The 17189-nt window shown below is 40.7% G+C and overlaps 4 protein-coding genes, 1 long non-coding RNA gene and 1 pseudogene across 7 annotated transcripts; 1 reads left to right on the top strand and 5 right to left on the bottom strand.

The window, feature by feature from the left end:
• Nucleotides 1–414: 414 nt before the first annotated feature.
• Nucleotides 415–1810, bottom strand: LOC104799156 (extensin). 2 transcript variants are annotated; one of them, XM_010521537.2, is made up of 2 exons: nucleotides 829–1805; nucleotides 415–795 (listed from the first exon to the last, which is right to left on the bottom strand). In XM_010521537.2, exons 1-2 carry the CDS (start codon nucleotides 1121–1123, stop codon nucleotides 533–535), a joined length of 558 nt encoding a protein of 185 aa, XP_010519839.1. In that variant the 5' UTR covers nucleotides 1124–1805; the 3' UTR covers nucleotides 415–532. The 2 variants fall into 2 exon arrangements, with proteins under 2 accessions (XP_010519839.1, XP_010519838.1); XM_010521536.2 differs by having other exon boundaries at nucleotides 415–1810.
• Nucleotides 1811–2288: 478 nt separating this feature from the next.
• LOC104799155 (U-box domain-containing protein 51) lies at nucleotides 2289–6048 on the bottom strand. 2 transcript variants are annotated; one of them, XM_010521534.1, is made up of 8 exons: nucleotides 5591–6048; nucleotides 5351–5433; nucleotides 4920–5254; nucleotides 4328–4595; nucleotides 4133–4234; nucleotides 3616–4044; nucleotides 2751–3524; nucleotides 2289–2658 (listed from the first exon to the last, which is right to left on the bottom strand). In XM_010521534.1, exons 1-8 carry the CDS (start codon nucleotides 5766–5768, stop codon nucleotides 2593–2595), a joined length of 2235 nt encoding a protein of 744 aa, XP_010519836.1. In that variant the 5' UTR covers nucleotides 5769–6048; the 3' UTR covers nucleotides 2289–2592. The 2 variants fall into 2 exon arrangements, with proteins under 2 accessions (XP_010519836.1, XP_010519837.1); XM_010521535.2 differs by having other exon boundaries at nucleotides 5587–5709.
• A 1571-nt stretch (nucleotides 6049–7619) lies between these two features.
• LOC104799154 (17.6 kDa class II heat shock protein-like) lies at nucleotides 7620–8453 on the bottom strand. The gene has a single exon (XM_010521533.2). It carries the CDS (start codon nucleotides 8355–8357, stop codon nucleotides 7800–7802), a length of 558 nt encoding a protein of 185 aa, XP_010519835.1. The 5' UTR covers nucleotides 8358–8453; the 3' UTR covers nucleotides 7620–7799.
• Nucleotides 8454–9877: 1424 nt separating this feature from the next.
• On the bottom strand, nucleotides 9878–12478 carry LOC104799153 (PHD finger protein ALFIN-LIKE 4-like). The gene is made up of 5 exons (XM_010521531.2): nucleotides 12246–12478; nucleotides 12042–12074; nucleotides 10998–11226; nucleotides 10648–10786; nucleotides 9878–10430 (listed from the first exon to the last, which is right to left on the bottom strand). Exons 1-5 carry the CDS (start codon nucleotides 12340–12342, stop codon nucleotides 10161–10163), a joined length of 768 nt encoding a protein of 255 aa, XP_010519833.1. The 5' UTR covers nucleotides 12343–12478; the 3' UTR covers nucleotides 9878–10160.
• Nucleotides 12479–13590: 1112 nt separating this feature from the next.
• LOC104799151 lies at nucleotides 13591–14243 on the top strand. Its single transcript, XR_769528.1, has 2 exons — nucleotides 13591–13944; nucleotides 14041–14243. It is a non-coding gene; the product is annotated as an uncharacterized LOC104799151 (long non-coding RNA).
• LOC104799152 lies at nucleotides 13938–16443 on the bottom strand (annotated as a pseudogene).
• Between the last annotated feature and the right edge of the window lie 746 nt (nucleotides 16444–17189).

The raw sequence follows: 17189 nt of genomic DNA, 5'->3' as shown, positions 1-17189 counted from the left end.
AACTGTTTAATGATATATATATATAGTATAAGTTTGATATATATTAATCAAATTGCTTTGGAATATAAATATAAATATATATATATATATATATAAAACATACAAATAAAAGTTTTTATATAATGGTGTGTGGTATTAAATCTCAAATTAAAGTAAAAATCTAATAATATAATATTTTTTCGGGCTAAATGGGCGGATGGGGTGGGTTTCGGGCTGGACTCGATTCGGTCCTAACTTTTTTCGGGTCGGGGCGGCCCGTCTATTTATTTACCGGATCTATATTATTAATTAGACCCAAGCCCTTAATTTTTCGGACGGGTTTCGGGCCGGGTTTGGACTTCGGGTTCTATTGACACCCCTATATATATATATATATGAAATAACATTTGATTATCATTTATAACATCAACGGACCGTATAATCTAATAATGTGACAAAACCAAATCAAACGAATTATTACATGGTAGCATAAGAACCTAATAGAAAATATACATAACAAAAGCAATAGAAATAATAAGTGTGTTTCTTCACACTAACAAAAAATAACTGTATAGAACAAATACAAGACGAAGACCAAGAAAAGAAACGAACAAGGTGCACGAGAAGAAACGGCAGAGGCATTCGATGATGATGTGTAGAAATAGAAGTAAGGGAACGAGTAAGTCGGTTGGCCCCCTTGCGGCTGCGGCGGCGGTTTCTTCCCGGTGGATGAAGTCTGTGACGGCGGCGGCGGCGGTGGACGTTGCGGCGTCGGAGGCGGCGGCGTGGATTGGAAGTAATAAAACTCCGGCGGTGGTGTGGATTGGAAGTAATAAAACGCCGGCGGTGGTCCGGGGTAGATCGTGATCAACGGCGGCGGTGAAAGCTGCGGTGGTGACGGTGGTGGCGGTGGGTATTTGCGGGGCTGCGGTGGCGGTGATGGCGGTGGTAACGGCGGCAACGATGAAGATGAAGAGGACGAAGACTGAGGCGGAGATGGAGGTGGAGAGCAGATGGAGGGACACGTGGCGCATTCGCTGACGCAGAGAGGGGATGTCACATCTGCTTGATCGGCATGGGAGAATGATGGAACGATCATCATGAGCATGCCCATGATGAGATATGACCTTATTTCAAAACCCATTTGCTTGAATTCGCATAAATCTCGTGAATTTCCACCAAAGTCTCGATTTTTTTTGGGGGGCGGGGGTGTGAGGGTTACTTGTTATGTCGTGTTCATATGTTAAATCGGACATGAATATATAAAAGAGAGGTGACTAATTAAGGTTTGATATGAAGATGCTTTCTTGAACGTTGTGCCATGCTTGAAAGTGAAAAAAGAATAGTATTATATAGTTTCAACCTCATTTACGCTTATATATATATATATATATATAAAACTATGGAGACAAGTAAGATCTTACATGCAATGTCAATCCCATATATGTTTGAATGTAATTGTTGATATATGTCGATTTTATGTGAAAATTATTTAATTATGCTCAATAATCATATGGTACAATTTGCAATACATTTTTTAACGGATCTTTTTTCTTAATTCGTACATTAAAAATGTTAATATAATCAAAGTTACACAATCCATATCTATATGTGATGCCAACTGGCCCAATTATATTATTGTATTGATAATAAAACCACGCTAATATCATCAAGTTAAAATTACTTTATACTTTATAAAACCAAGCTAATTTTCGTGTACCTGTTTATTGTTATTTATTCAAAATGATTTTATATTTTTATAAAATCAAATTCCACATGCATCTCTCTCACAGTAAAGATAATTAAGATTAGCTGTAGTTATTTTAATTATTTTATATAAAAAAACATGAAAATTAGTGTTACTTGTATATATGTATTTCTAATCAAACCAAATTAATGGCATGTATTTTTTTTATATGATATAGAAGCATGGTCTGTGGCTCAAATAGGTTATTTAATTTTGATTTAAAATTTAAACGAGTTGGGATATACCTTTCTCCATCGACAATCCAATCTCTTTTTTCTGAGGCATAAATTCTGAACAAATGACAAAGTTCCACACTTTGCAACTGTATCCTTTACTTTCTAAGTTGGTCATGTGGATTCCACAAGTATTTTATAAATACAAAATACAAAAAAAAAACGGGCATGATAATAGTGGTACCAGATAGAATTTAGAACGAATAATTAGATAATATAAACCATTTGTATACAATATTAAAAGTTGTTATTATTTAGTTTATATTTAATATTATTACGAATTTTTTAAATCTTCAAATTAAGTTCGGATTACCAGTAAAACAAAAATAAACCTGTTTTTACAAGTTAACAATTAGACATAAGTTGCTTCACAATTCATGAGTCCAACGGGATCGCGAAAATGCTACAGCAGTAAAAACTTACAAGTGAAATAGTCAAATATACCTTTGAAGTGTGGAAGCTTCGAGAAGCTTCTGAGATGTATCAGTAAGTTGTGGAGATGCATTAGCTAGGGTTTGGCTGTTCAATTTCTCCCTGGCACTTCCCCTGTCTCTTTCTTGCGAAACAAGTAATCTCCATCTCTTCTCTAGGGTTTTAACATAGTTCTTGCTGCTATTGCCAATGTCTTTGGCACTAAGACGCTGCAGCTTCTGCATCTTCAGGCTCAGTTCCTCCGTCTTCATTGGTAGTTTTCCCATCCTTATGATCCACATAGATAAACAAACATATTCAGTGTAAGAATCTGAGATTTGTTCTTAGATTGCCAGAACTGGCAGATTGATAACGCGTACCTGACATGGATTAGACAACCTTGGACTTGTCGGTGGAAGTCGGCTTCGGTTCTGATGGTAATGGCCGAGAATATGGCCTGAATCCGCGGTCTTACCGAGTTTTCTTAACCGGTTAAGCTCTGGTACTACGATCTTTCCAAGATCTGGTCTATCTCTCTTCCTTAACTCCGCGCATTTAAGGGAGAGTTTAGCAAAAGCTAGAGCCTCTTCAACGGGCCAATCAGGCACGGTCGGGTCAAGCATATCCCGGAAAGTTCCCTTCTCGATGGCCCTCGAGACCTGGTGAGCAAGACCCATCGGAGGCTTGGCAGTAATGATTTGAAGCAGCATTATCCCGAGTGAGTATATATCCGATTTCGTGGTTAACATGCCCGTTTGCTGGTACTCGGGGTCGATGTAACAGAACGTTCCTGCTGCAGATGTCATGTGGTATTGTGTGACGCTATTAGCTACCGATGCTGGGACTAACCTTGCTAAACCGACGTCACTGATCTTGCTCACGTAGTTTCTGTCTAAGAGTATATTGGCTGGTTTTAGATCACGGTGAACCAGAGGCTCGGGCTTTGCATGGTGAAGGAACGAGAGGGCAGTAGTGATCTCTGCTGCTACTTGGAACCGTTTCCCCCATGAAAGCGGAGGTGAGTTTCCTCTGCGAAAGAGCCTGTCTTCTAAGCTTCCATTTTCCATGAATTCATACACCAAGCACCCATATTCCGGACATGCACCAAGGAGAAGGACCATGTTGGGATGCCTTATGCAGCTTAGAACCTCAACCTGTGGAGGAATATCATACAAGTGAGACATATGTTCTCTGTGAGGAAAAGTTCCGGATTTTTTTTTTTTTACGAAGGCAAATTATACTTACTTCTTGTTGAAATTGCTTCTTTCCCTGAGCAGCATCAGGTCTCAAGACTTTGATGGCAACAGGAGTATGATCGAGTTTGCCTTTGTACACTGGTCCATACCCACCTTCCCCTATTTTGTTATGGTTTGCAAATCTCTCTGTGGCTTCTTCGATCTCTTCTATAGTGTATTTTCTGTACCGGACATCGTTATGGGCCAAAGCATTCAGGGCACGGTCTTTCTCCTCTGCCTCCCTTCTAGCTTTGATCTCAGCTTGCTTCCTTCTCTGCGATTCCAGCTCCGCCATCCTCTGTGCTTTCTCAGCTGCGTCCATGGCAGCTCTGCATTTGGCCTTCTCCATCTCTGCAATGGCCAAGGCCGCTTCTTCAGCGAGCCTGGCTTCTTCAAATTTCCGAGCTTCCTCCATTTGCCATTGATGAAGCTCATTGGCCTGGCAAAGAACCATCAGTACTAGGATGCAACAAATACAACCTTAGTTCTGTTACGTTAAAACTTCTGGTTCACCTATTAGGTTTTACCTTTTTCTTGGCCGTAAGTGCTTCTTTGCACGCTGAACTGTACATGTCCATGGTTTGCTTGAGTTCAAGCTTCAACCTTCTCATCTCAGCTTCAATCTCTCTCTGCAATTAGGCGCCCGAAGACTTAGTTGATGCAATCCTACTTTTTCAGATTCATCATTTTCAGAAATTTGTTCTGTTTTAGCCTAAACTTACAGCAGATTGTGGTTCTTCAGGAGGCGCGTTCATGAAATCTAAATTCTGAGAAGAGATGTCAATGGAACCCATCATGGAAGATCCATCATCATTGTCGTTGGAAAATGAACTTCGGTTCGTGTTGTTTCTTTGGTACAGAGATTGTGTCATATCATAATTAAGGTCCAATGACCCTCCTGTAGGACTCTTATGCCTCTCTTGAATTGCTTTTGTGGTATTATCGTGCGGATATCTCTCTTGCGCCATGTTCCTTAGATTCCGCTGTCTCCTGCAATGTCTCAAAGATACATCCAAGACTCAGTGACCATGTAATGAAAGAGAAGAAAATGATACACAATTACACATCAAAACATCTATGCTCATAACAACCTAAAGTTACAGCCAAGTAAGCACTATCTGCAAACATCAACATCAACATCTGAACTTCCAGGAGATTAAAAAACTGAATTTAGCACAAAATCTAGATGCAGGGTTGCACTTTCTTTCTAGTCTCAAGGACATATGTGCTTGATTGTATACGTTTATTTCATTCAAGGTTAGAGTTCAGCTACCATAACAAGAAAACACCAGAAAGAAACCGAGTTTTCTGTACCTAGATCCTTCATCTTGCTCGCTGTCGGATAAAGACTGGAGAACATATCCAGAAGACGGTACACGAGGAGGGGCAGCGGTATTGCTAATAGGCCTTTGAGCTGTTTTGGCTGTCTGAATTTTCCCTTTAGAGATCACATACACCGAGCAAAACTCGGGTGCCGATTTCAGCACGTTTGCTTGCACGTCATGGGATTTACTGAACTTGAGAGACCTCGCAAATGGGTTCTTCGACGACCCTCCCAGCACGAGACTGTTTATCAGGTTCTTGTTCACGTAATCCAAGACTGCTTTCGCAATGTCGGTGTCTTCAAGAACAACTTCCGTCAAACGAATCTGAAGAAACGAGGAAAAGGGTTAAGTTTCCGTTACGAAATCTAGTATACCAAGTGCTCGATGAAATGCCCGAGTGAGACAGAAGAAGGAACTCACCCCTTTCCGGGCACAATATCCCCTGTACGGAACGAAAAGGTTGGACATGTCCTCATTCTCTCGGTTCGTCCCGTTGCCTCCGTCTGAAAATTTCTCAACAACATCATGATTCACGGCAGCGTTACCAAAAACGAGAAAAGAACATACATTGACATAATTCTACACCCAAATGGATGCTTCGTTCCGATAGTTTGAAAAACCCAGTAGGGTCACGGAGACTGAAGAGAAGAAGGTACCTACGATTTGGGTTTTTGAGACGGACATGGATGAGAATAATGTTGCTATTGTTGATCATGTTGAAGAGATGATCTACCGCCCAACGAACGGCGTAGTGGCTGTTCTTGTCCTTGTCGATGGCGACGACCGTCGAATTTCCCGGAGAGTGGCTGTCGTCAGACGAATACAGCGGAGACATCATTGATCTACGGAGAGGATGGAAGAAGAGTAAGGATAATAAGAACGCAACCGAAAACTAGCCACCGCAAAACTTCGGTCCCGCCGGGTACAGCTATTCCGGCGACACGAGGAGAGAACAGAACAGAGAGGAATCAAAAGGAGATGGCGAAGAACGAGACTGATTGTTCCTTTCTCTGCCTTGCCCTGCGCGTCAATGGCGGAAGAAGGATGGAGGAAAACAATTTCAGAAGCACGAAAGAGAGAGAAAATGGCGGGAGGCAGATTTTATGTGAAATCTGTCATTTCTCCCCGTTCTATTTTTAGATCAAGTGGGACTAAATATAGGACATATGGATAAAATTACCCTTTATAATATAAAGATAAATACCTCTGTTTCAGTCAAAAGTCAAAAAGTCAAACCTCGATTTATGAAAAATAATTTATTTTACATTTAAAATTAATCAGGGATTTTTCTGGTTTTTGAAGGCTATTGTTCTGTCATAATTAGGTTGTATAGTGTTCAAGGGATTAGCTTCTAATCATAGTAATTTTTGCAAAATAATACCATGTTTTAAGCCGTTATAATTCAAAATGGAATTTTTATATTTCCAAAATGAAAAAAATAATAGAATATAAAAGTAAAAGAAGGTTAAGTCAGCATAATTTTATTATAACAAAATCTATATTACTAGAATAAACGGGAATATATATGTATAAAACTATTTTCATTTTTTTATTAAATTATTTTGTTCTAGTAACACTAACATACGTAATCGGATAGAAATTAGAATAGAATCCACAAATTGTTGAGAAAAAAAAATCGTGTTAATAATATTATTAGAAGAACATCTTGCCGTTCGTTAATTGAATACAAGAACATCACACCGGTCTTATGCTGAAAAACAACGCGCTTTCCATCCTTGAAGGGAGCATTTGTAGATAGGCGGCCGTTTGGAGATTCGTCTCGATATTTATTCAGTTCGAGTTCCCTAACGTTCAAAACGGTGCGTTTCTTCAGAGCTCCCCACCCAACGTTCCGTCTACGAGATGGTTGAAGATTTGGGAGGTTTCCCCTCTGAAGAGTCATGGCGCGTGGCAATAGCAAACGCGCCGCCGCGAGCCACCGGGAAATCTCCGGCGAAGAACCACTTCCGGAGCCGATAGATCAGCTTCCTTCGCTACAAGAGAAGCAGAGAGTATTCTCCGATTCGCTCTCAATTGCGACGCCGAGCGGCTCGCCGTTGCCTTCAAGTCGCTCGTCTGCAGCTCTTCTCTTCGCGACAAACGCGCAACCTTCTCTCTTGTCTGCGAGACGATCAATTGCAAGATTTTACTTAGGAATCTGTTTGGTTCCCGAGCAAATTTTGAGTTTCGGGTTATTCCACTTGGATCTTTGAGTTCTGCTCTTGAATTTGGGGAAATGGTGAATGTCTGTTTGCTCTCGTATCATCAAGGCTCGAAGAATATGAACCGAATTCAACGTTCATCCCATTTCGATTCTGAGCCGAGCTTACTGGTACTTCTTAGGATGAGAATTTGGTTTAACTTATGCCATCTCTTATTTTCTCTGTTGTTTTCACTGATTCATATACTTGGTTTCTGTTGTGGTTTTCTTCTTCTTGTTTACAGCATTGATCTGCATCACTTGCTATGGCATCCTTTTGTTCAGGCAATACCCTATGTTGTCGTCTGCAAAGATTTGGTGTATGTTCAGAGTTTGGCTTATGCTCCGTACAAATCCCCCCAGATCCAATGTTAGTTTAACCAACTCGGAAACCCAGGCTCTAAAATTTCTTAATTCACATTCGGTGGTGATTCTTCCTGTTTGCTCGTAAGAAGCAGCTGCTACAGGGGATCAGAGGAACATCAAAAGGGTAACAGAAAAGTTTCAACCTTTATTCATTTTCTCTTACGCATTATCTCTCTCTCTTTTCACATCACATCAAACCCAAACCCAAACCCAAACCCAGAAACCCCCACACACACAAACAACGCACACGCGCATAATAAAAACCCATAAAACCATAGCAGAAGCTAGGGTTTCGAAAAGAGCTCAAGCAACTTGAACCTGAATAGTCTTCGGCTTCTTAGGCTCAGGCGGAGGAAGCTTCTCCACGGTAACCTTCAAAACCCCATCATTGCAGACCGCAGTTATCTTCTCCAGATTCGCATTCTCCGGCAACTGGAACTTCCTCAAGAACTTCCCCATCCTCCTCTCCATCCTCAGGTACTTAACCCCACTTTCCTTCTTCTCCTTCTCCTTCTCTTTCTCCTCTTTCTTCTCTCTCTGCCTCTCTCCGCTCACGACAAGGACGTTCTCGTTCTCGACCTGAACCTTGACATCCTCTGGCTTGATCCCGGGCATGTCCACCACGAACGCATACGCGTTCTGGTGCTCGATCACGTCCGCTGGCGTGGCCGCCATTGCCTTGGCGTCCCTCACGTAAGCCCTGGACGGGTTGCTGCGAGTCTTCTCGTGCTCTTCCGGCACGTCTAGCATGTCCTCCAGGATTGTGAATATGGGCGATTCCATCATCATCCTTCCGAAATCCATTGCCTTTTGGTGTTTCTTGCTGTATGTTTTTGCTCCGAGTCTGTGTTGTGCGTGCATACGGACATATGCGTATATACTATATATATATATATATACGTGGGTTGGAGATTTCTGGAGAAGTGGAGAGGGTGTGGTACTTTTGAGGCTTTTCTAGATTTTTCTGTGTAGAATTCGAAAGAAGCCTGAGGAAGATTCTATGGATTGATATACATATATCTGCAGCATGTGGGCCACCCATAAAATTTACGTTAAATAAATCGAATGACATTAGACTAATAAAAAACACAAATTCTATTAGGCTTTCAGTTTTTATTTAGATTCATAAAAAATCAAAATAAATCGAATTTCGTCAGTCAAAATAAATATAAAAGTAATTTAAAACTGAGTAGAAATATAATATTTTAAATAAATTTGGAACCGAATACAACTGTCCGAAAGTAAATCCTATTGTGTCAACGTGATTTTCTAGAACGAATTAATCTTTGTCAATTCTAAATCGTACAACTTTTTTTTACAGTTGTATATTCCAACACTTTATCCGTTTCTCCTGCAACTTTCCTATACGTATACATACTATAAACATGAGTGCAGCAAATGGGATGGATGCCTTCGGAAGGATTCTGAGTGCAGACGGGCCAATGAGTACCAAACGCGGCCTGGTGGGCATCATTCTGGTCCGGACTCAGACGCTACGTCGGCCTTGACGGAAGATATCGGTGTCTCTCTCGGCTCAAAGGCCTGTTACAGAGGGTTAGGACCAAGATGGGTTTCCATGTCCATGTCTGCAACAACCTACGAGTACAATGACAGATGATGACGAACAAGCACTTGTGCTCTGTCCTTTTGGGTTTCTGTTTCTTGTATTGCATAGTTAAATGTAATAAATCAAACCCAGCTGAGTGATGATGATAATGATCAATTTTTCATCCAATTCTAACCACAAATCAAATACCAACCTGACCTAAGCGCATGCACCCGAATCTATGGAATATCCAATGCCAAAGGGAGAGGGAGAGAGAAGGCGACCTCGACCTGGTGAGAGACCCGTGAACACCCGAAAACTCGGATATACGCTCCTCACACGATCGAGACCAAGTAGTCAAGTTGTGAAACGCTAGGGAACGAGATCAAGTGCCCACATATCCTTACCTGATCTATAGTTGAAGACGATTAGCTTACACCATGATGACTCCTATCTTAAACTGCGAATATGATGCAAACAATGACCTATAAAGTCAAACACAACCCTAACCGGACAAGATACAACTACTTGTCATCTTACCTTGAGAATAGAATCTAAACCCTATCCGACCAATGATGAACATTTACCTTTCCATTGTCATTCGGCAAGCTAATTAACCCCTTCAGGACAAAAACCCAACACCCTAATCCCAAAGTGTACACCAGATCAGGTTCTAATCCGGTGAACGGACCAATCACAGGAACAGCCCTGTAACTCGCATCAGCAACCTGTGGTGTCTCTGAATCCAAAACCGGCTCCATGGGTGAGTCTGAAACTACAGAATGTGTTCTTCCCTCATAAAACAGCACAAGACAGAGCAACAAACACTTGGAAATATATAAACACAAGGTTCCTTCCTTCAATCGCCATTGACAAGAATTTGGCCAGACCGTTTCCAGCCAGAGAGCTCTATTGTTGTTTTCCTAAGCCAGCGATTGATTTCCTGTGGCTTGCTAACTTAGCTTCTTAATGCTGAAAGAGAGAAGGGACTTAAGCCTACCATTACCAAATCACATGTCTCTACGAACAAACCTGATCTAAACCAGAGAGTTAGTTGTCCATCATGCCAAAGGAATACACAGGGAGGCAAGGCGAGGAACAAAGATGGGACACTATGATCAGGATCGAGCCCTCTTGTTGCTGCAAGACGGGCATTTATATTGCTTTATGTGTTCAGCCCTCGCTGGTGTGATCTTGACACACTTTCCATGGAACCAGTTCTCGCAAATGTCGCAGCAGATCCAGAATTCATCAGCCGCATAGCTCTCTCCACATGCCCCACATAGTGTTTCCCCTTGCTCTTCATCTTCCTCATCTTCCACACCCTCATCTTCCTCCTCGTCCTTGGTCACTGGCTTGGAGAACTTGCCTCGTGACTCTGACCCACGCTGTAGGTTTAGAAGGAAAATCAAGAAAGAATGAGCATTTAGTCACATGGCATGAGAATAGTGCAATTGACGCAGACAAGTTGTCATGTTCTGTGCAGAGACGTATCAGATTTGTCACACCCACACCAAAAATGGACAGTTAGCTCATGCCATAAGAAGCCACTACATTTTTGGCATTAAGGCGTAGATAGGAAATGCGGCGGAACAAACCCCTTACCTTGGAGTTGAAGTTCGATTTGGATTTGTTGCTGCTAAAGTTGGATACTGAAGATTTCTCCTTTGTCTGTTTCTTGGCGCTGCCAGTGACGACTTCAAATATAGTTGGGAGGTCATTGATCATATTGAAAAGCCGTTTCCTGCAACAACAAAAAAGGAGTGTTAGTCCCATTAGCAAAAGCTGCATAAAGATCAATTTGGCAAGTGAGAGACACAAGTCCTTGAAAAGCGGTGAAGCGTGGAATATTTCAACTTCCCTTGCAGCCAATCAGAGAAAACAGGACCGAGACAACTAAGACAAGACAGAAGAGATTCCAGTTGTGAAAAGGTTGAGTGAAGAATGTCTCTCACCTATCAGCTTTGTCAAATCCAAACCTAGCTGCAAAGAAGAAAGAAACAGCAAGAAGCCATGCGTCACTATGGACCGCAACCAAAGACAACCAATCCTTCTCCTGCATTCCATCTCTGGCAAAGTTGATGCCGAGAACAGGTTCCGGAAGCTCGGGGGGAACCTCTTCAGCAGGTAAATTCACCTCCCAATGCTCATTCGGGTGTCCATAAAGGCATAGGTTCTCCTTTTCTGTAATCACAAGCCACAAGGCAAATGAGGAAATAACACTGTGAGACCAAATAGGCATAAGAACAACAACATAAAGCACACGTTCTTTCATAGATTACTAGCCCAAATAACACGTCAATAGAAGAATCTAAGGCATATACGGAAGTAAACCATTTTGGGTATTCCTCGAATCGAAATGAATATCGATAATATCTTCGTATAGTCTTTTCATAAAATCAAGGAATAATCAGACTGCCCTTTTCAGAAAATCGACCATCCAAAATGACGTAAAACAACACCTCTCCATGAAGACAGAATCGGGAGCCGAATGTGCATCATTGGCCAATTTAAGCAGCGGTTGAAACCTCAGAGTGCAATACTCCGACCGAGCCAGAGGAATCAACTCAAGAGCTCTTTCATTACAAAGTAAATATTTCTCAGGTAAAATGCTAAAGCTAGACACCTCGGGGTAAACCCAAAACGATACTTTGGACAGAAATTATCAAACAAAAACAAAAACAAAAATTCAAAAAGCAGAACTTAAAAACTGAATTCAACCAAGTCAAACAGAGAATCCATCATTGTCTCCGCGACCCACCCTCCTACTTAATTCGTTTCAAAACAATTCAAAGTCAAGCTAACAAAAAATCCATTGAAGAAACACTCCCTTCACAACCAAAGGAAACCCCACAAAACCCTAATTCTTCACCCCGACATACCAGTTTGAAAAAACATAACGAGATGAAAATTTTAATCTTCAGAAAAAAAAATCTCGCAACTTTCATCTACGTAAGCATGGAAAACCAGAAACCCATCGGAAAAAAAAAAACACTAACCGGGATCACACTGTCGGTAGAACTCCTGGACATCTGCAAAAAGCGGACAAAAAACAGTCAGTTTCCCAAAAAACCCAGAATGAAAGCGTAACCATGAATAAACAAACAGCGAATTCCATAAGAGGGAAAACGAAGAAAACGTCAGATGCAGACAGAAAAGCGAAGGATTGGACCGGAAGTGGGAAAAAAAAGAAAAAAAATTACCGGTGGTCAAGGCCTTAATCATCCCGCCCCTACGACCCTTGAAATCCCTAAACACCTCCTCCACCGTGCGTGGGTTGTACGCGCCGCTTCCGTCCATCAGACCCGAAACCTCACTTAAGAGCTCAGAGAGAGAGAGGGAGAGAGCAAATGGAGGGAAAAGACGAGAAAAGTATTTGACCTGCTCAGGAAATTCGGAGAGAGAGAGAGAGAGAGAGAGAGAGAGAGAGAGAGGGATGTGAAGGACGGAACCAGAAAGAAAATATTAAGCGGATTTAATAAATGTGGAAGAGTCCGTGGTTAGAGGCCCAAGCAATAATCAGATGGGGAAGCGACCACCATATCTCATTATCATTCTTTCCCCTCTATGATCTTGCCACGTGGCACCCTCTCCGGTAGATTTGACCGCCGGCGCAACCTTTGTTCTCCCGGCGCCGGTGATATCTCGTCCACGGTCATGCCCTCCTCCTACATTTCTAAATTAGATGATTTATTTTAAAATCTCATGTTTAAATCTTTGTCAAAATATTTATTTTTTTAATAGTTTGGTTACTGACTAATACTATGCAACAGATTTTGCTCGTTTTAATGGAAAATATATAATAGAGACCAGCTATCAAAATAAATATTAAAATCTAAATATATAAATAAATATATTACAGATATTATTTTTATTTTTCTAAAGTATGTTCTAATATACCAAAATTTAGTGTATAGATTCCTAATTATCTTTTATTAGATCAATATGGAATTTAAAATTAACCATCTCCGAATTGATTTGTTGCTGAAAGTATCATTTCTAATATATCAATTTTTGTTTGAACAAAACTATATCATGCTATAACAAAATCAAGTGTTAAAAATCCTTATTGGCGTTCAATTTAATATTAATATCGATTCAATTTTTGCATAATATCGTCAATTAGTTCACCAAAAGAGTAAAAATATAAAATAGTACCACAGATTTCATTTCCTCTCGAATTGATAATGTTTGATAGATATTTAACGTTTTTCCCTTAATGAAAATGATCTATGAAAATAAAAATCGAAACAAAAAAGCTGCTCCCATACCGAAGGTTTACCTGATCAGCACGTCCAAAGAGCAGCAATTAGGGATCTTCCGTTATTAAAAAAAAATCGAAACAAAAAGGAAAAGGAGAATATACCTAAATTGGGCCGAATTTTTTTTGTCGGATTTTCTTCCTAATTATTCCAGGATTCCAATTTTTCAATTCAAACCTCTGAATTTTGAAATATGATGATATGGCCCCAATAGTATTAAAAATAAAACTAAAGCCCCAATAAGATTATATATATATATATATGGCAATGCATATTATATCTGTTTGTTTTCATCACCCATCTGGGGGGGCATTTTACTCAATGGCTATGTCGGAAAACTCATGTTGACGATCAAGAACAACCTCCTAACTGTCTGAGTATAACTATCTGACGAGACACTATTGTGTTCGAACTTTTATGAAATGAAATCAGCGATTTCATCATCATCACCCGTTGAGTTGAAGAATCTTAAGAAACCCTAATCCCCTTTCTCGCTCGATTCTCCACCCGGAACCCATCTCCGTCAAATCCATCTTCGTCCCCAAATCGCCTCTCAGATCGGACCAGCAGTCACCCCCGCGAACTCCGATCGGCTTCGACCATGGACGGCTTCCTCTCCCGACGCCTTGATTGACAAAAGGTGCTCCCTTTTTCGCTTCAGGTTTTGTGGGTTTCCGTTGATTTCGCGATTCGATTGACTTCTCTTGGTGGGCGTTTTCGTGTTTCTCGTTTTCAGCAATTTTCAGTTTAGATTCGAGATGTGTCAAGCTCTCTGCCATGGCTGAAAAGCCATTGAAGAAGCTGCTTCTAGGTCACTTTCTTGCACATTGTATCTCTTTTTAAATGCTTCTGCTCAATCTTAGGACAAAGCCTTTCCATTGATCTCTACCAGTTGGTCAACAACGGGGCCCACACATGAAATCCTTGTTCTTGTTTTTATTTAGTACTGTTAGTTTTTCTTGGCAAAGGTTCAAACTTTCACTTTAATTTTCAGATAAAGTTTCCGACTTTAAGAAAAAATTGGAAGAAAAAAAAACAGTGTTAAATCCTCGTCGTCTATTGGTTATCTGACCAGTTAAACGATAAAAGCTCAAAAGTGAATCCTACGAATCCCTCGTAACTGCCACCGCGACCGCCATGGTTTCGCGATGCAAACGCAGCTCAGCTGCCGGGAGATGCGTTTGCCGTTTGACTGCCCCTTTTGCGGTCGCAGACGCAGTCGAAGGAACCGTTCTTGCTTCCTTTGTCGCGTTTACAAGCACCTTCCAGTTCGATCACGTACTCTTCCTCGTGCCCTTTTTGCGATCCACCACGACAGCCGGCGAAGAAACCAAAACCAAAAGTACGTCAGATTCGGTCTCGAAATCGTGTTTTGTTTTACAAATTGTTCAACGTGTTCTTACCAATGTCATGCATTGCTTTCTCCAGCCGAAAAAGATACTCCCGGTTATTCCCACAAGGTCCAGACGCCGTTGCGATTTGGCTGAAAAACGAACCAGATTTTGAACGTATAGTTGGATCGAAGTGTTGTTCTTGCGTCTATCTGTGTAATCTTTTGTGATAAAAGAACAGAGAAGTCAGGTGAAATTTGGTTGTACCTCGCCATCTCCTCCAACGGAGCTGGTCCTAAATAGTACTTGTTCGAGATTTTGTCCGGAGTCGACGTGAACCTGCAAAGGAAAACATATTGATTTCACATGGAGTAATGGCGAATTCATCAAATAGATAAAAAAGAGAGAAGGAAACATACACTATAACTCCGGTCAAGATCGGTTTCGTGGCATCAGCTTCCTGCAGAGGACGAGAACAGAACCAAATCCGATTGAGAATGTTAACCCGAATACATTTAACATAGCCAATGCGATTTTATGTGTTTTTACGGTGTAAAACTCGACGAGGGTTTTGGAATCGTATTCGCATTCTCTTCTTTCCAGATACTGCAACGAGAACAAGCAATCTCAGACCAAACACTAATCTCTTGAGCTTCAAGAATCAGGTGGAACAGAGGAAAACCGGAATTCCTTTGTGAATCAGATCAAGAGGGCAAGATGCATAGATTACCTCCATCGCTGATCTCTCCTTCTCGGGTCCTCCACGAACACAGTAAGCGCTTCCCCACTGTCCAAAACCCCATGATTCAGTTCTGATCAATCTCATATTTCTGTTTCGGTAAATGTCCGAAACAGATTGGATATTATGTAGACACTTACGCAGATAGCTCCTTCGGATTGTTCCAAAGTGCAAATTCTTGCTGGATGCTCTGTGATCAATGCAGACTGCCGAAAATTATACATAACCAAAAATAAAACAGACATTGATTATCTGATATGATCTGATCTGATCTCCCCATTTTAGATGTCGGGTGAAACCCGAAACACGAAAAGAACGTTGAAAGGTTCAAGCTTTTTCGTGGTACCGAGATCGAATACGCGTCTGTAGTCTTTGATAAAGCCGATGATCCTGCCGTCGTATTCGAATCCCGGGTTCCAGAGAAGTGAGCCGTATCCAAATACCCAGAACACCATCTCTGTGTTAGGCTGATTCCTGCAATTTTATGAACCGGTTCAATGTTTGCAAACCGAGTGAAATTCACCGGTCTAAGAACATAACCGGAGCAGCAATTTTCAGTTTTTAACGGTTTCGGATTGGATATATCAAATACGAAAGTCATAACCATGAATGTATAACCAAAACAGATGAAGACGGTTATCTTAGATTACCGGTGTGTAAATGAGAGAGAAACAGAACAAAAACCGAAGAGAATCTAACCGAACCAAAATCGATGATAGAACCAACATGCAAACCGAAACAAAACCGGAAATCAGAGCGCATAATAAAACCTCTGAGTTTTCAGGTCCAGACGAGGTGTTGTTTGGATGGCGAGAAAGCGAGAGAAAATGAGAGAGAAACAGAGAGTCCAGAATCCGACCCGAGAAACAGTGACAAAAACGAAGAAGAGGAAAACATACCGGAAACAAGAAATCTCAGGAGGGTACGATCGAGCAAATTGGATAATCTCAGAACTGAAGAGGAAATGCATAGAAAACGCTGCTTGTTCTTGGGGTCAGTTTTCCAGATATTTCTAAAGAAAAATTGTGATTCTTGGGAAAGAATCCATGAGCATTGTCCGTTTCTTGTAAAACGAAGTGAATTCCAACGTGTTTGGGTGTAATAAAAAGGGGAAGAATGAACGTAGACGGATTTAGGGGATGAAGGGATTTCTGGACTTTATTACAGTTCCGTACACTTCGGCTTTAACGCCCATACTTGCCGTCCTTTTCCTTACAATTTTGTCGTTTTATTATTTTTGTTATTCTGATTTAAAATTTTTCTTAAGAGATTTCATCTTATATCTATTAAATATAAGAAAAACTAATAGTTTTTTTTTATAATCTTTAAGTTTATGGGATCTTTTGGTCCAACTAAATTTTCTAAAAGATCGGAGAAATACAGTGAATATTTATTCCCGAGACTCGAATCTTGATTGGATATAAAAGAATAGTTAGTTATGATTTGAAGAAAGAACTGAAACTAATGTGGGAATAGTTTGGTGAAGGGAATGATTCGCTCGAGAAATCAAATTGGAACCGTTTTCATTAAGTGATTAATCTTAAAATTAGAGAGGTGGAAGCACAAAACGCTTTTTTCTTTGAATTGATTTCCATATGAACACGAAAATAACCAGAAGGCATATATGAACACACGGTCTTTGGTAAATTGAAATGTTGAGAAATCATCAAATTGATGGATTGGTGTTTGATGTAGTTTGGAAGATTTATAGTCCAAAATCCAAATACTCATTCTGAGTTTGGGATTTGGGCCTTTGGTGTTTGGTGGGTTGAAAGATTTGTATGGGCTTGCTAAGTTATATATATATATATATAT

This window comes from Tarenaya hassleriana, unplaced genomic scaffold (assembly GCF_000463585.1).
Source record: "Tarenaya hassleriana unplaced genomic scaffold, ASM46358v1 Cleome6, whole genome shotgun sequence".
Classification (NCBI taxonomy): domain Eukaryota; kingdom Viridiplantae; phylum Streptophyta; class Magnoliopsida; order Brassicales; family Cleomaceae; genus Tarenaya; species Tarenaya hassleriana.
This window is presented reverse-complemented; position numbering and strand designations above follow the sequence as displayed.

Coding starts and splice junctions, on each gene's coding strand:
- LOC104799156 (XM_010521536.2), bottom strand. CDS start 1,123: ATGGGTTTTGAAATAAGGTCATATCTCATCATGGGCATGCTCATGATG.
- LOC104799155 (XM_010521534.1), bottom strand. CDS start 5,768: ATGATGTCTCCGCTGTATTCGTCTGACGACAGCCACTCTCCGGGAAAT. Junction 4,596..4,919: donor GAGCAAGATGAAGGATCTAG/GTACAGAAAACT, acceptor GAGACATTGCAG/GAGACAGCGGAATCTAAGGA. Junction 3,525..3,615: donor AGAAGCAATTTCAACAAGAA/GTAAGTATAATT, acceptor ATTCCTCCACAG/GTTGAGGTTCTAAGCTGCAT.
- LOC104799154 (XM_010521533.2), bottom strand. CDS start 8,357: ATGCACGCACAACACAGACTCGGAGCAAAAACATACAGCAAGAAACAC.
- LOC104799153 (XM_010521531.2), bottom strand. CDS start 12,342: ATGGACGGAAGCGGCGCGTACAACCCACGCACGGTGGAGGAGGTGTTT. Junction 12,075..12,245: donor GATTAAGGCCTTGACCACCG/GTAATTTTTTTT, acceptor CGCTTTTTGCAG/ATGTCCAGGAGTTCTACCGA. Junction 10,787..10,997: donor GGATTTGACAAAGCTGATAG/GTGAGAGACATT, acceptor TTGTTGTTGCAG/GAAACGGCTTTTCAATATGA.